This window comes from Gigantopelta aegis, chromosome 4 (assembly GCF_016097555.1).
Source record: "Gigantopelta aegis isolate Gae_Host chromosome 4, Gae_host_genome, whole genome shotgun sequence".
In the NCBI taxonomy this organism is placed as follows: Eukaryota; Metazoa; Mollusca; class Gastropoda; order Neomphalida; family Peltospiridae; genus Gigantopelta; species Gigantopelta aegis.
This window is the reverse complement of record NC_054702.1, coordinates 71,911,075-71,928,822: the sequence shown is the minus strand read 5'-3', so window position 1 is coordinate 71,928,822 and position 17,748 is coordinate 71,911,075. Positions and strand designations below refer to the sequence as shown.

Sequence of the window (17,748 nt, the reverse complement as noted above, 5' to 3'; positions counted from 1 at the left end):
ATTATACCGGGTAAATACCAGTGGTTCATTTTGTTATGATTGTCACCTTTCTTAGAGAACCGTTTTTCTCAACATTAAACCAAAACAACTTTAACTCTGTTGGACAATGGAAATCATTATCGACCATCAGAAGGGGTGATTTGTCTGTTTCACACAAGGATGACAAACAAAAAGAACAGAGTAATACTATCTCACATTAAGGCATCCCTATCAGAAATATAAGAATGTTGAAATTGTTATTAAAATATACTTATATTCTGTGACCAAGATATTTGTAGACTGACCTGTTCATCAAACTATAAGCCTTTGGCTCGATCATTCGAACGGTAGACAAAAACATTTTCTATAGTGCCTATTCATTTGGGTATTAATTATTTAAATTTTTAATGCGTATTACGCTTTCATTGATTATACGTTATTTGTTGTTACATATATTTTCTCATAATAAATAAAGGCAACATTCAAATAAAAATGGCGAAATTATTTGTATTTTATTATTGTTTTTAATGAAAAAACAATCAAGTCTCCCTGCTTTTAAAAACTCCGCCCTCTCTAAATATGAGAGAGAAGTGACATTTACAATAACGAAAAATAATTCATTTTTAAAGCCCAACAAGAACTCTTAAAACAAAACATTCAACCGTGTAGATAATATTTTCTTACAACAATACGTGGTCAATGAGCCATTTACATTAGAGAATTGTCTTGTTTGTTTACAATGAAATGAAATGCAAAATCAGCAAAATTTGCTTTCTTGAAATATTTAAACCATACTCTCGACTTCTATCCAACATGGTTACTACACAATTCTACTTAAGATTAATTTTCACTACCATTACCAAGATCAAATGCTATCAAATTTGTATGTAAGGTACCTTCAAAGGATTTGTAAAAATCTCCATGATTAAAGACAAATGAGTTCCACCATGTTTTTCCAGGGTTTCCAGTAGATACGGCATTTTGTCTATAGCCTGGTACACACGGTAACAATCCTGAACATACAATAAAACAAACTTGAATAATTAAACAAACTTTAGAAATAAAAGTAACAATTTTCATCTATGTCTAACTCAATGCCTAACCAGTTAAAATTTGTTTAACACATCACAATGTATGCTTTTAATATTCAAAAATAAATATGACAGCCTATCAGTTGCTGTATTAACTGTTGTCATGCATCAATGCATTTATATATCTGTAGCTATCCTTACATGTCCCATACCAGGTCCAACACATTTTGTTTCCCATCTCCTAAGTTTAAGGGCCATAACGCTGTGAAAAATGATTAAATTGCCATGAAAGTCAAGCATAATCTTTAACAGAACATGATAAAGCTATACATAAAATTTCAGCTCAGAATGTCAAGGCACTGTGAAAAAAACATCTTGAAAACTATGTGGGAGAGATGGATGGCCAGACAGAAGACTAAACCAACAGTTCCCTCTGGTTAGACTGGTAGGGGACTAATAACTTACTTGTAATGTGGCTTTTTTCCTCTGGAATTTTTTGGCAAGTCTTTGGAAATCGGGAATCTTGCGGAGCTGTTCGTCCTGAAGAGTCTGACGAAGTTCTGCATCCTCCATCATGGCTTCCACGATGTTCAGCCGCTCCTCTGTAACACACAACTCATCTTTAAATACTAAATTGCTTTTAATTAAAAAATGTAACAATATATTCCAGCATAAACATGTATATATATATATATATACACATACATACATTAAAAAAAAATTCAGTTTGATTTTAGCACCAAAAAAGCCCGAAAGATATTTTGTTCAAAGCCGCTATCCCTAGTTTCAAAGGTATGTACCTTTTTTGTTCCCCATAAAATATATTTCATGCTACTATAAACAAAAAGAAACATGTTTCATTTTTAAAGTTTATTTTGTTTAGTGAAACCACTAGAGCATATTGATTTATTAATCATCGGATATTGGATGTCAAACATTTGGTAATTTTAACAGTCTTGGAGAGGAAATTTACTATATTTTTCTATTAGTAGCAAAGGATCTTTTATATGCCAGTTGTGATGCACTGGCTAGAACGAGAAATAGCTCAAATGGATGCTACAAACTGGATCGATCCTAGACCAAAAAGCATCACACGAGCACTTTACCACAGGACTATGTCCCGCCCCTATTCCTTTAGATTTTGACTGTATCTTTGTTTATGTTCTAAATATATCTTGTATTCTTACCTATTTTGTTCTTGTCTATTAAGGGTTGTTTCACCCACTGTCCCATAAGTCTCTGGCCCTGAGCAGTTCTGCACTTATTAAGTAAACCCAGAACACTCTGGTTTTTGTTTCCACCTGAACAAAAGTAACAATCAACATTAATTTGCAAAACATTCAACAAATAATAATAATTAAAAGAGTGCTTACACCCCACCCCCCACAAAAAAAAGTAAAAAAAAAAAAAAAAAAAAAAAAAAATGCTGGCTTTGGAATACAAGACATCAGTCTTCCCAGTACTAAGGTTAGTGCCGGAGAGACAACCTAGTGCCTCCACTCAATAAAACTCAAGCATAAGTTACAGCACCTCAAGTAAGTTTTTATCTGCTGAAGTAATTACAACTCATTTCGAAAAAAGACGGTGGAAATTTACATTCTGAATTAATATAGGCAACAACTATTTGCTTATGAACAAAATTCAACTTTAAAAGGGCAAATAAGAATATAAAAAATAATTTGTAAGTCAATCTGCTGTTAAATGCAGGGGAGATAATCCACACCTTCATTTGGACTCGGCAGTAAATTGAGAGCTCTCACGGCAGCAGCATCCAGCTTCATGTACTGACTCAGATCGAACGTAGTCAGTGAAAACTGGCCAAAGTTCCCTTCATCTGACAGAAGCTGTAATAATAATAATAATGATAATAATAATTTTTAAAAATCAGAAACAATATTTTAAAATTAAATTTTTTTGGTGTATTCAAGTTCTTTGAGGAAGGAAGGAAATGTTTTTATTTAATGATGCACTGAACACTTTTTATTTGTGGTTATTTGGCATCGGATTTATGGTTAAGGACCACACAGATATTGAGTGGAAACCCGCTGTCACCACTTCATGGGCTACTTTTTTTGATTAGCAGCCAGGGATATTTTATATGCACTATCCCACAGACAGGCTAGTACATACCATGGCCTTTGTTACACAGGTTATTGAGCACTGGCTGTAATGAGAAATAACCCAATGGATCCACCATTGGGGATCGATTCGAGACCAACCGAGCATCAAGCGAACGCTTTACCACTGGGCAACAACTCGCCCTCAATTTCTTTGAGAGACAGTTGATTAAAATAAATAATGAATGTCATCATTACATAATGAAGTAATCAAAGTCATGTTTACAATGCACTAGTTTTGTACTTAGCCAACTTCTCTGACTGAACACACCACAGATTGATAAAAAAATCAGCATGCTAATTACAGCAATTGAAAGACATAACATGGGGGGGATTTTAATACACTTTGTGACTGTTGCACCTAACACAGAAATTAAAAAAAGAATCTTCATGCTAACACAAAATAAAAGAAAAAGACAGAGACACCCCCCCTCCCCTCCCAACAGATTTCAATATGAATAAACTCAACAACAAATAAAATAATTTATAATGTTCGTTTAACATTGAATCTGTTGAATGAGGCAATAATAATATAGATCACCTCTAAATATTTGATGACAGCCGTCAGTGCACACGTTGCCTGTGTTTTATCCAGCTCAGCTGAAAATTAAAAACAAATGTCACATGATTAAGAAATCTACGGTTTTAAAGACATACATGTAACTCTTTTTCATAACAAATTTCAAATAGAACTTGGCACCAATTTGATTCAAAACATTTCACTGGTTATAAACTGGAGAAAACTTGGAGTGTTTTCTCTTTTATAGATACATTACCTGTCCTCAAACAAGTGCACCTCCCCCCACGCAAGTGGTCTGGTCCGAACATCCCAACAGCCAATGGGATGGCCTAAATTCTTCTACTGCATACTGCTCTCTAGTTCCGGTCACATGACTAACTTCCTTCTTTTTCCCTGAGCGCATCGCACGGAGAACAGGAAGCTGGGAGGCCCGGGCGGGATGAAATCTTGAGGACAGGTAATGTATCTATAAAAGAGAAAACACTCCAAGTTTTCTCCATTTCTATAGCCATTACCTGTCCTCAAACAAGTGCAGCATTCAACAGATGGTGGTGGGTGCTGAAATCCGTAGATGCTTGTGATAACTCCCCAACCGGAAAGAGGCTGACTAGTGGAAGAATAAGGCCAACCTTGGTAAGCTCTCCTCCTAGGGATGCCCGTCACAGACCAATGCAGGTGATGTTAGTAACAACAACCAGAATGGTGGCATCCGTCAGCAGTGGCAGGTACGGCTCCTAGAACACATGGACCAGGAGGCGGAAGCCACATCTCATGCTGGTTCTGACAGGGTGGGAAAACGTAGCCACCAGGGATGCAGGTGTTAGGTAACCCTCACGTATTGAAGTGTTATAGTTTTTCAATAACAAGCGACAACCTAATGAGGTGCATCCGTCAGAACATTGAACAAAACAAGACCCCCGAGTGTTTTCTGTCTAGTACACCAAAGATCTGTTAGTTCAATAATGACAACCAATAACCACATGCAGTGCAGGGTAAAGGTTATCGAGACAAAAGTTCCGGCACCAGTACGTGAACTGTGCAAAAGAACAAAAGTCTAAGCAATCCTCATCTGTCGATTCGATGGACATCTCGGTATGCAGCCCAGAATCAGACAGACATCAACGGCGACGAGGACGGCTTGTATTCAACAGAGTCTGTGCAGCAACAACCGGACCCAGATGATGGAACCCCTCAACGTCTTCTGTGGAGACATCCCTCAGATAATAGTTGGCAAAGATGGAGTCCGTAGCCCAGAACCAACCAGTGATAATGTGCTGAATGGGTGTGTTGCAGTGCAGGGACATCGTGGCAGCCAAGGCACGGAGTTCATGCGGATTAGAAGCAGACGGAGCAGGTAAACCCTCCTTCTGTTAGGCGGTCAGGATAGAAGACCGGATCCAGGTGGCCACCGTGTTCTTGGTAAGATCCCTCAACCGACTCTGGTTACAGGAGAGGAAAAGTCTTTTGCGATGTTGTCGAAAAGATCTGGTCCTCTCGATGTACTGGTGCAGGGCTCTAACAGGGCACAACGCCAAGTCCTCAACGTCCGCTGGACCAACGATAGAGGAGAGGGCCTGCACAACATACGAACGAGGCGCTTGGTCTGGTAACTGATTCTTTGCAACAAAGTTCATGAGTAACCCCAAGTTGACTGCACGCCGATCTCGGTGAAAACGTACCAAGTCTACATCAAGAGCATGGAGTTCTGAGACACGGGCATCTGTGGCGAAACCGAGTAAAAACACCGTCTTCCGCGTCAAGTCTTGCAGGGAAGAGGATTCGATCGGCTCATAAGGTGCGGTCAATAACGCTCGTAACACGTAACATCTTGGTGGCCGAAACCGGTGTACTTGATCTTCAAGGCGAAACCCTTTGATCATCTTATGGATCTCAGGAATACCTGATAACTTCGTTCCAGTAGTGACATCACGAACAGTAGCGATGACCGAAACGTACCCAGCGTTGGTAGACCCCTTCAATCGTAAAGTGGTCCGCAGATACAGCAAAAAATCAGCAAGAAGAGGTATTTGAATCGTCTGAGGGTTGAGTTTTTGCCGGACACACCATCGGTGAAGACAAAGCCATCTGACGTTGTAAGCCGCAGTAGTAGATGATCTGTGCGCTTTCAAAATGGCCGCCGTAGACTGTGAAGAAAAACCTTTCTTCCTCAAACTCTTGGAGATACAGTCCACGCGTGCAGTTGGAACAACTGCGGATGTGGATGGTATAGTCTTGACGTGGGATGCAGCAACAGATGATCCCAGTCTGGCAGCGATAAAGGATGTGGATCGGCAAGACGTATTAGATCTGAATACCACATCCTGGATGGCCACATCGGAGCAATGAGTAACAGGCGACAATGGTACAGCTGAAACCTCTGAAGCACCCATGGAAGGAGGATTGCTGGAGGAAAAGCGTATGCGTCCATCTGTTCCCAGCTGATGGCCAATGCGTCGAGATCCAGAGCTTCGGGATCCGGCACCGGAGACACGTAAACCCTCAGCTGATGGTTGAATCGTGTGGCGAAAGGATCGATGTTTGGTGTGCAAAGTCTGTCGCACACCCATCGAAATGCTTCGGGATGGAGCATCCATTCCGTCGGATGTGGAGACAACGGCCGAGACAGTGTGTTGACTAGTACATTGGAAACCCCTGGAATATGGCGAGCCCGAAGTTGCAACGGAATCTCGTCAACCAGCTTGTAGGGACGATAAGTCAACTGCAGCAGACTGCTGGAGTGGGTTCCGCCCCGACAGTTGATATAAGCCACTGCGGTGGTAGTCTGTGGCTACCATGAGAGAGGCGCCTAACGGCATCTCTCGCCAATGAAGGATGACGTAACTGCCAACATCTCCAACAGGCTGATGGGTAGATCGGCTTCATCTGGAAACCACAGCCACCAACAGGGACTGGACGGCAAGGCGACTGGTAACCGGATCAGCAAATCTGCGTTATTGTACTGAATGCATGGATTCAGAAACAAACTGGATACTGCGACCTCTAAGAGTCAAATGTTGCGCCGACGTCAAAATTACTCTTGCAATGATACTTCATGAAACAGTAATAGAGTGATTCAGGAATCAAGACATCGGAAACAGCCACCCCGTGATACAGGCAAGAGCCAAGACAGCGTAGCAACTCGCTACGCTACATGCCCGATATACCTGGAAGTGAAGCAACGCAAAACAGCAACTGGCTAAAATCCACGGTCGTCACACCACCCGGTGCGAAACAGCAGCAGAGACCATCTAGACAGCATCGGTCACGAACTCTGGCGGTAACAACAGTGAACGTCAGTGAGTTGATAAGCCGCAATGATCCCCGTACCATGCGATGGCAACTGGATATCTTCCGGAACCAGCGGAAGTAGCGACTGTCTTGCATCGCCACCGGATATAGAGAAAGATCTGCCGAATGTCGCTGAACCTTCCTCGAACATCGGTGCACGGGATCTCAACACAAGTGACCGGACCAGTAGACTGTCTTCGTCACTAACCCGGAACGCTTGTAATGTCGAACCCCTTCACGGCAAAGAGCCGTATGTAGACCATAGGTCTGCCAAGATTACCGGCTTGTGCTGAAAGTCGAGAATGGATCGCTTCAGGCAAGTCGGTTGACGATAGTGTGCAATCGTAGTGCACATCTACGTCACGGAAGATATAAGGTAGACCAACATCAAAGTCGACGGCTGGAACAAGGCATATCCTCTGGCATCCTGCACATGAGGAGTTATGGTCTCCATGTACATGTACGCTGAACTGAAGCCATCGACAGGACGTGCCAATCTGTAAGTTCTAGGAAGACGTCTGGTCCCGCCGGAAACAGTGTCATCCAAAGCCGGCGCCACACCGTTGAAGGATAGGTTGAAGACGGGAGACAATCAGTCACAGCCATGTGGGTCACTGCGTCCGGATTTTCTGTAACGGAAGGTGCTGACGCATCATTTGGAAAATCAGTCAGTAACCTGGCACAAGCACTTCAATCCAATGTACTGGCTGCAATCGGAAACACGGACCGTGGACGGTCCCGTCAGGAGCCGGTGTAACCCTGGACGCTGCACCACTTCGATCGATCACGGGACCACTTCGATCGATCACAGGACGACGGTACCGAACGGTGAGCCGATGACGCAGCAATCTTCCAGTTCGTTACAGGGCTCCGTCTGCTTGCTGGAACAACGATCCGCACGGGCCGGTTACTGGTAGCCGTGTAAACCGACAGGGGCCTGTGGCAGCCAACGATCGAATTGTGACATCTGCCGGTGGAACCTACGTGGCGATCATCGAAACCGGACCCTTCTTGGCTGAAACAGGTGGATGAGCCAGCGGCGGTAGCATATCAGATATGACAGCCAGACAATCCCTCAGTGACAGGTGGTCCGCCGCATCCAGATCTTCCAGCACCGCAAGAACCGATACATCATCAGAAAGTCACGTAGCACCCGTGAACAAGCCAGTCGCTCTGGTCATGGCCCGATGGAGATACCGGAGAACCGGACCGTGGGCGGTTCCGTGTGGATACCAAGGAACGGATGACCACATCGTCGTTGGATGTGGCAAGGACGGCAACATGTCGTAGACGGCCGCCAAGCAATCCCTCATAGTCATATGGTCCGTAGAGTCGGGCTCTTCAATGACAGATGCCGCAGGCGCTTCATCACCAAGTCTCGTAGAACTCGAGCACAGGTCAATCGATGTACCATACTGGAAGCCGCCGGTTAACCGGACCGTGGATGGTCCCGTCTAGCCCTCGGAGGCCTTGGAAGCCACATCAACTGAAGGTTGGCGCTGACGATCTGTGGAACCCGTAGGGAGCCATACAGGTCATGTGGAACGGCTACGGTCCTGGCTCCGATACGCCGAAGAGGACTTCCCCGCCGAAGATCGGTGAGCCTTGGAATCCGTGGAGCGTCTATCTGAATGAGCCGGCTTCTTAGAGGGCTGCGTAGAGACCGCAGGCCTGTCATCCGAAGTCTTAGGTATCGGTGGAGCTGAAGAAGCCGCACCCCCTGAAGAGGGGACTGGAACCGGACCTGATCCCGAACCCGCCGGTTTGGGTAAGGTCGCCATTGACGCCATTGTTTCTTCCAGCATGGTCGGTAGAATTGAACGTAACACTTCTGCCACGGAGTCAGCAATCGAAGGCGAAGATTCCACCTTCTTGGTCCTCGAAGATTCCACCTTCTTGGTCCTCGCTGACACCACCTTCAGGTAAGCCGCGAACTCGACATCAGACAAGCCCGCACAAAGGTCGCATCTAGAAGTGAGGCCACACGAACACGACAACCTGGACATAAGTCGTGTGGGTCGCCGCCGGCACTAACTTCTTGCAGCGTAACACGCTCGAACTAGTCGCCTGAACATTATCAGATATGATAATAGTAATTTTTCAATCTGTGAAAAGAAAGAAAAACCAACCATAACACAAATACAAAGCCGGTAATAAAGACGCCATTTTGCAAATGGCGTCCGACACGACAACCGGCGATATAACAACATTTCATGTAATTAACACTTGGCAAGTCAAGCGAAATACGCGAAATACATACGAAAGCTAACGAAAATTAAGGTGAAAAACATTTCACCCAAACACAAAGCCAGTCAACACAGACACCATTTTTCAAATGGCGTCCGACACGACAACCGGCAATATAAACAACATTTCATGTAATTAAGCGCTTGGAAAGTCAAGCGAAATACGCGAAAAGAACATACGAAAGCTAATGAAAACGAAGGTGAAAAACATTTCACCCAAACACGAATACAAAACCAAAGGTCTTATAAAAGTCGACTCCAAACAGAGCCAAGCAAAAGGACGTCCAGACCCTTTAGCGAAGAGAAAAAGATGGAAGTTATAGTCATGTGACCGGAACTAGAGAGAAGTATGCAGTAGAAGAATTTAGGCCATCCCATTGGCTGTTGGGATGTTTGGACCAGACCACTTGCGTGGGGGGAGGTGCACTTGTTTGAGGACAGGTAATGGCTATAGAAAACAAATGATTTGAGGACAATTTTCCCATATGACTAGTAGCCCCAATACAATTTGTTTTTAGTATACATGGAGCAGATGTAAAAAACTGTGTATAAACAGAAACCCTAAAAGTCTTACGCATTGTTGCACAGTTTGGCTGGTCTCCTTTCTTAAACTTGAGTAATCGGTTCAAATCCTGAACATTATCCTTATTGGAGAAGTCATCTGCATAAATTAAACAAGACATGATCAATGGCAAAAATGTACAGCTAAACAAAGAGAAAATAAGAGGTATATACTAAATCAGAATAAACATATTTCATTGTCTGGTTAGAGGTTTGTTACATGACCATTTTTAGATGTTTAGTATCACTTAATATGACATGTAAATGACACTTCCCAAAACTCATACATCTGTTAAATACATACTGTAAATCAGGAATAGCAAGACTACACCAAATGTTGATATTTCATAACAATCCATACACAAGAAACAGTATCTAACATAATAACTTAGCCGGCTTCATCAAATGTATAGTTTGCTAATAGATCTTTGATCAGAAATAAATCAAATTAGGTAGCTGATATTTCATGATTTACATCAAACATTTCAAAATGGTATGTGAATAAATTATATATTCATCAATTCTTTTAAGAAAACACATTTGTTCTGAAACTGGTGTGCACAAAATTAACTTTTCTTTCTGCTGTCACATTCTTGTAACATTAAGAGTTATAAAAACAATGGTTTAGTCAAAAGAAAAACCTAAGTAGACACACACAAACAGCGAAAACAATACTTACTTCGTTTCTTTTCCGAGACCAAGAGACCACTTCGTTCTATAACTTGTTTTAGTTTTCCAGCGTCACCTGTCAGATCACCAGCCATCAAAACACATTCTTTGGGACCAAGCTGGACAATTAATGCCTGTAAAGATTGCAGATCTTAGCTGTACAGTCACTCTCATTTATATTTACTGAGTAGTCAAACCAGAACATGTGGCTTTTAAAGACAAGTTATTGTTATAAGGAGGATGAAAATAACATGGGACAAAACAAAACCATACAAAAACTTTAGTCTAGTGTTCCTGGGAGCTTTCTATATCACAGTATAAGGGCAAAAATAGTGCCGAAATATGGAATTAAAAAACAAAATCCTGAAAATTTCCATCTCCCACAAAAAGTCAATCAACTTTTTAGCCTATCAAATATGATGATCAATTATAAAAATGTTTGAGAAAATGTCTACTGTAATTGTCCCTCCAGTTAAAATAATGAAATTGATGTAAATATGTAGAGGTTAGTGTTTGTTTTTATGTGTGCACATAAACAAAAAAAATATGAAATTATTATTAAAGGTAAAATAATTTGTAATGTTTATTTTTTTTATAATTCAAACCCTTCTTATTTTCATTTAATTCTAACCGATTGTGTAATAGAAAGTCGATCGACTGGTGTAAACTGATTATGAAATTCTAACCGATTGTGTAATCGAAAGTCGATCGATTGGTGTGACGGAACATGCTCTTAATTTTGTTTTCGCCTGTGGCGATATTAATTGTTTTAGAGGGCCGTGTGCAGTTCCAATATGCACTTAGTCCAGGTGGGCACCTTGTTATATAATACCTTCGCGCGACCGTGCATCCCAATATGCACTTAGTCCAGTTGTGGAGGTCATGTGGCCAGTAGTTACGTAATACCTCTGCGAGTGCGGTTTCGACGACCGTGATTTTGGCGACTAGGCGCCAGTAAGTCTGACGATCTAAGAAAAAAATGCCGGCGTGGTCGCTGTGGAAATACCACTTGATAGGGGGAGGACCGCGTTGTACCCCCAGGCAATATTCGGGTTTATGATAAATAGCTAGGGTTTTAGAGATATCGGGGAGAAACATAGGAAGGCTGCAGGGGAAACGGACGTCGTCCACTGAACGAAATATATGAGTTCAGCCCGGACGTGGTAATTATATATTATTTCTGCTCTGTTGTATAACCTTGATGTGATTGATGTGACTTTAAATATTTTAATACTGTATTATACCAATATTATTTAGACGGTGCTGCCGGTCATCTGACGCAGTAATCTGTAGGCTCACTGTCCTAAATAATTATAAAAAGATTATCCAGTCATCCTAGAGGACCTAGGTAAACTGTAGGTTATTGTCTTTATTGTGATAGGTACCAGTATTAAGTCTGTTTTACAAGGTTATTGAAGGAGTAGTTAGGGTTAATTAAAAATTAACCAGTTAGGAATAGAGTTGTAATTCCTTTATTAATTAAGTTCCCCTGGCAGCGTTTCTCAATAGAGTTNTATCACACGTGTGTGGGTTGTATTACCGTGAAGTGATTAGAATATTGTGTAAACTAGACACCTAGAGATTAACTAATTAAGTGATCAGTTCTGGGTTGTTATTATATTGTTGTTGTTAATTAACTACTGCGGCAGTACATTTGTTAGCGTAGGTTAATACAGATTCCAAAGTGTATTGTGTATTTGTTGTGTTTTCTAGTGAACTAAACGTGCTATAATAATATATACTTTATATAAGATCTTATCTCTGATCATACCTAGACGAGCCAGCGGGTATAACTGCCTGTTACAGAGAGATCTAATAGATATACAGTTTGGAGAGAGATTTGGATAATCGTGTTTTATTCAGTTACAGGTATTATAGGATCCCCGTGACAATTGGTGTAAACTGATTATGAAATTCCAACTGATTCCCCAACACTAGACTGTAGTGTATATATAATTTTATAACAAATTACAAAAATATTTACCTCCAGGTTTGAAAATTGGTCATTATCTGTAAATTCACTGATCATGAACTTTCTCAATGTGGCATCTGCATAAGCGACTCCAACTAACTGAAAGCAAAACATGTATGTAGATCATAATCATTATTTTGAGGAGAAAAATAATTTTAAACAAGCAATTCAAAAAGTTTATAAATTTTAAACATAAAAGAAGTTAAGAATACTATCTAATAATACCTGTACATGCCTAACAAATATGATATAAAAAATAAAAGGCACAGTAGATTATACCTTTTTGATGTACTGTTTTTAAGTTGTAGAAATACAAATAAGTTGGTCAGACATTAATCTCGATCAAATACACATAACATTCAAAATGTTAAATTTATTTGCATGTCAAAAACCTGAATGAAAAATCCCCACATTTTACACCTACCTACAATGTAAGTCATGTCATGTTTGACAATGTAAGTCATGTCATGTTTTACAATGTAAGTCATGACATATTTAAGAAGAGTGCTGCTTTCACAAGGATAAAAATATTCCAATTCTGAGCAGGTGAGTTAAAATTTTAATGTGGAACACTGAAGGGGAGATTACTCCTTGTAAACTCTCAAATTCTGCACTCTTACCCTCTGTCCACCATCAGATCCCAGTTTGACGGCAATAACACCCACAGACGCAGCCATGTCATTGTTACCAAAGAGAATTTCTTCAAACTGGGTCAAATTTCCTGGCGATGCCTGAAAAAGAAAAAACCCCCACCTCAAACAATTTGAACCACATAACTTGTTTTTATTATTTTACATGTTTTAGCAATATTTAGATGTTTTACTTTTATTACTACATGTTGTATATGGAGAGGTTTATATATATATGTCAACTGATTCTTTACCATATATTGTGGTAATATACAACATTTAAACCAAAGTTCTAAAATAAAATACAGGTTAAAACATTACAGCCCGTTTTCTTATATCGGGTTTATACAAGAGACATTTAAACCTTAAACTATCTTAGATAAACTTGGTTTATAATGATCCGTCATTAACAATTGCATGTATGTGAATCATTAACACAAAATGTCAAGTTCAGTTACATCTTTCTCAAACAAATTTGAAAATGTAAGTCCAGGGCTTCTAGATTATGGTTGCCTCACTCCCATGGCTAGTGATATTCAATGTTGGGCTAGTAAATAACTACTATTGCCATGCCCAATGGCTAGTGAATTTTTTTGGTCAAATGTTGCAGTCAAGTGTATTTTGTAAATATGAATATCCTGCCCCTCACCCCAAACTCCCAGTATTAGTGTTTTTAAGCTCTATCTCCCTATTTAGGTGACATCTTATTATTACTATAATTTAGTAAAATTGTATTAATTTAAAGTAAAGTAGGGCTAGTGAATTTTTAATCGTGGCTAGTAAATGTTTTAAATCACTGATCCCATGGCTAGTGGATTTTGTAAAAATTCTAGGAGCCCTGAAGTTGTAATTGAACCACCAATCAGAAATCAGGTCTACATGTATGACTGGCCAGACCTAGCACCTATAAAATGTTTAAAACAGAATGGTTTCAGTAAGAATGTAGTACCCTGTATGCCACAGTCCAGTCATTGTTTTTGACACCGCCCTTGTTTTTATAGACCTCCACTCGGTACTGTTTCACCAACAGCAGATCACGAACAAGTGACTCGAAGTTCATCTTACTGAGGACAACAGATTCCAGTTTGTGACTGCCTGAAAAATGTCAAATCAAATTCAAACAGTTTGTTTTGTTCAATCACACCACTAGAGTACATTAATTTATTAACTTGGTAGTTTTTGACAAAGCCTTTGAGGAAACCCTGATACATTTTCCCATTCATTCATTAATTCATTTCAGTTTCTTTCCGTGCTTATATCCAATTAAGATTCAAGCAGAGTATCCTGGACACACACTTCAGCTATCAGGGCTGTTTGTCCAGGATAGTGGGTTAGTTGTTAGTGGTCAATGAGAGAAAAGAGGGTGTGGTTGTCCTACACCTACCTACCGAGTCGTTAAAATTTGCTCTGGGTGGAAGCCAGTACCAGGCTGTGAACCCAGTACCTACCAACCGTATGTCCGATGACTTAACCATGATACCACTGAGGCTGTTTTTCCCCATTAGCAACAACAGATATTTTAGATGCACTTTCCCACAGACAGGACAACGCATACCAGTTGTGGCGCACTGGTTAGGACAGGAGAATGGGTCCACTGAATGAACGCTACGACACAAACACCTGAGGCACTCTACTCTGATTCAAGAACAGAAATATGAACTAATTGAAAGGAAGGTACAAACTTCCCTGGGCGTAATGGTCTTACACCTACCCATCGAGTCATTAAAACTTGCTCTGGCTGGAAGCCAGTACCAGGCTGCGAACCCAGTACCTACCAACCTTAAGAAAGGTACAAAATTCCCTGGGCTGAACTTAATGGTGGCACCGAAGGAAGGAAATGTTTTATTTAACTCAACACATTTTATTTACTGTTATATGGTGTCAGACATATGGTTAAGGACCACACAGATATATATAGAGAGGAAACCCGCTGTCGCAACTTCATGGGCTACTCTTTTCGATCAACAGCAAGGGATCTTTTATATGCACCATCCCACCGACAGGATAGTACATACCATGGCCTTTGTTACACCAGTCGTGGAGCACTGGCTGGAATGAGAAATAGCCCAATGGGGCCACCGATGGGGATTGATCCTAAACCAACTGTGCACCAAGAGAGCGCTTTACCATTTGGTTATGTCATTACTGGTTAAAAATTATGTAGGTGAGCAATATGCCCATGGCAAAGCCTTTCAAAATTACTGTTCAGGGAACATTTTGTTTTCAAAATCTTGATTGGTGACATTTCTAGTCAATTAAAAATTGATTAATAATTACTGTTTGATGTTTTAAAATTGTGTAGCGATCTCTAAATGTTCCCTGCTGTTGCTAACAAATTCTTAACAGGACTTCTAGATTATGGTAGCCCCACTCCCATGGCTATTGATATTCAATGTTGGGCTAGTAAATAACTACTATTACCTTGCCCAACGGCTAGTGAATATAAAGCTGTCAAATATATCATTTAAGTCTTATTTTGTAAATATGAATATCCTGCCCTATCCCCTCAAATCTAAAGGTTTTAGAGCTCCTTCTTTGGATGACATATCTGATTTATTCTTATCAATAAAATTATATTTACTTAAAGTAAGGCAAGTGAATTTTTAATCATGGCTAGTAATTTGTTTAAATCACTGATCCCATGGCTAGTGGATTTTATTAACAATTCTAGAAGACCTGTTTATGTTTGAGTCGTGCATTTCAGCGCCTTGTTTTAGTCAGTGTCTACAATCAATCCACAGTCACAACTAGAGGCAAGTGTTTAACTTATATGAGCAGAATCAAAAGTTGTTACCTGAACCCAAGTACTTAATGACTCCCGACGTTTTAAAGACTTCTTTAGCCACAAACACAGCATCTTGCCCATGAGCCGTGTAGTATTCCTGAAACACAAATTATTGGTACAATTACATGTACCATACAGCATCTGCATGTCAGGGCTTACCCTGTCCATTGCCAAATTAGCCAACTAGTAATTAGTTTTACACCAAGTGGCTTTGGCTAATAAAATTTTCTTTAAATTAACCATATATTTTGTTAAAACTGTTTACGGAAATACTCTACACATCTCAAAGTTGGCTAAACCAAAATGTGTTCCAGTATGAGCCCAGGCATGTAATATTCTTATGCTTATTATTCCAGCAATCACTCATAATGGAGAATATATTTGTCTCTTCTTTTTTTCACCGAGGAAGTATCACTCACTGATTTAATACACCATGTTATTAGGCAATTTTGCAATTATTAACCAATGACTTTGTTTGTCCTAAATATTATGTAATAATGATTTAGCCAACATGCAACAAATATCATAATTTAAAATAAACGAATAAAAACCCGAATATTCTGAGAGTACCGCTAAAGCAATACATTTCCTGTACTGGGCCCAACAAATGTTTGTATCTCCTAGGTTCAAGGGCTATAACTCTGTGAAATATGGGTAAATCACCATAAAAGTTAAAATTTTAACAACACATGATAAAGATACATTTTCTTTACAAAATTCCATCTTCAGTCATTGGAAAAAGTCAGGAAAATAACTTTTTATATCTCCTTGGTTCAAGGGCCATAACCAGTGGCGTAGGAAATTGCCAAAAGTGGGGGGTACACTTTTATATTTACACACTTTTACACTATTATAAAGCAAATATCTGAAAGGTGTGTGTGTGTGGGGGGGGGGGGGGGCAGCACATGCACCACTTGCCCCCTGCTTCCAATTTCAGCTCAGTATATTGAGGCATTGTGAAAAAATATGTCAGGAAAACTATGTGTGACAGAAGGACAGAGACGGAACTTATAATCCACCCTAGTTGGACCATTAGGGGACTGAAACAGAAAGAACCCAAACAACAACAATAATAATAATAATAAAAACTCCAAATAACAGCTGGTTGCATAATTTAACACAAATACATTTTTAATATTTTCTTTAGTTTTGAATGTTTGAATTATTTGGGTACATATCATTGATAATTTCGTTATTTATCATTTCTGGTATTTTTTTTAAAAAATTTTTTTAAACTCTACTCATAAATGCGAATTTCCTTGAATTTGCAGAAATGTAGATATGACTGGGGGAAAAAGAAGAAGAAAAAAATCACTGTTCAGCTGATTGGAATGCAATGAAATATACAAATGGAAAGAAAATTGTATTAAAGCCACATAATATAGGAATTTAAAACAACTGAATATGTATATAAAACCAGGACTTACATTTCTGTCAAAAAATCTACATGTTGTGTTCGGCTTCTGAAAATGTAAAAACAAATTGATATAGTTAATATACATGCAATTAAAAAATATATGATCAATTTAAGGTTGTCCCATACAAATACATGTGATTACAAAGATTTTAAGCTATACTACCTTTTTATAATTAACCTTTCTGCTTCAAGATTTAAACTTGTTAATATTTTGTATGTAACAGTTATAAGCTGATAAACAGTTACCACAAAGTTTAACCTAAGACGTACACTTAGGTAACATGCAGAGCTTAGATAATTGAAAATATGCAATCACAATTCAGGTAACCCATTTCATTTAATTTGCACAATGGTCTAGTGAGCTGATTTGATTCAGATTACCCTAGATAATGTCCAAAAATTAACATGCAAACAAAAACTAAGTTATGTAAAACTAGACATTCACTTGTTGTTATTTTAACTAGACAACAAAGACTTTCTAAACATCCAGGGTGTAAACTATTGTTCACAAACTCAAAGTTAAATATCTCTAAA

General features: G+C 39.7%; 1 protein-coding gene across 1 annotated transcript in view; it reads right to left on the bottom strand.

Annotated features, from left to right (window-relative positions):
* LOC121371045 (DNA mismatch repair protein Msh2-like) overlaps positions 1–17,748 on the bottom strand; it is a 33,829-nt gene that overhangs the window by 11,056 nt on the left and 5,025 nt on the right. Inside the window, exons 3-14 of the mRNA XM_041496665.1 lie at positions 17,225–17,260; positions 15,807–15,894; positions 13,962–14,107; positions 13,004–13,114; positions 12,396–12,482; positions 10,422–10,545; positions 9,756–9,842; positions 3,669–3,727; positions 2,734–2,854; positions 2,198–2,311; positions 1,476–1,612; positions 876–992 (exon numbers count right to left, since the gene is read on the bottom strand). Of these exons, the coding sequence (XP_041352599.1) occupies positions 876–992; positions 1,476–1,612; positions 2,198–2,311; positions 2,734–2,854; positions 3,669–3,727; positions 9,756–9,842; positions 10,422–10,545; positions 12,396–12,482; positions 13,004–13,114; positions 13,962–14,107; positions 15,807–15,894; positions 17,225–17,260 (1,227 nt within the window). The remainder of the gene's footprint in view (positions 1–875; positions 993–1,475; positions 1,613–2,197; positions 2,312–2,733; positions 2,855–3,668; positions 3,728–9,755; positions 9,843–10,421; positions 10,546–12,395; positions 12,483–13,003; positions 13,115–13,961; positions 14,108–15,806; positions 15,895–17,224; positions 17,261–17,748) is intronic.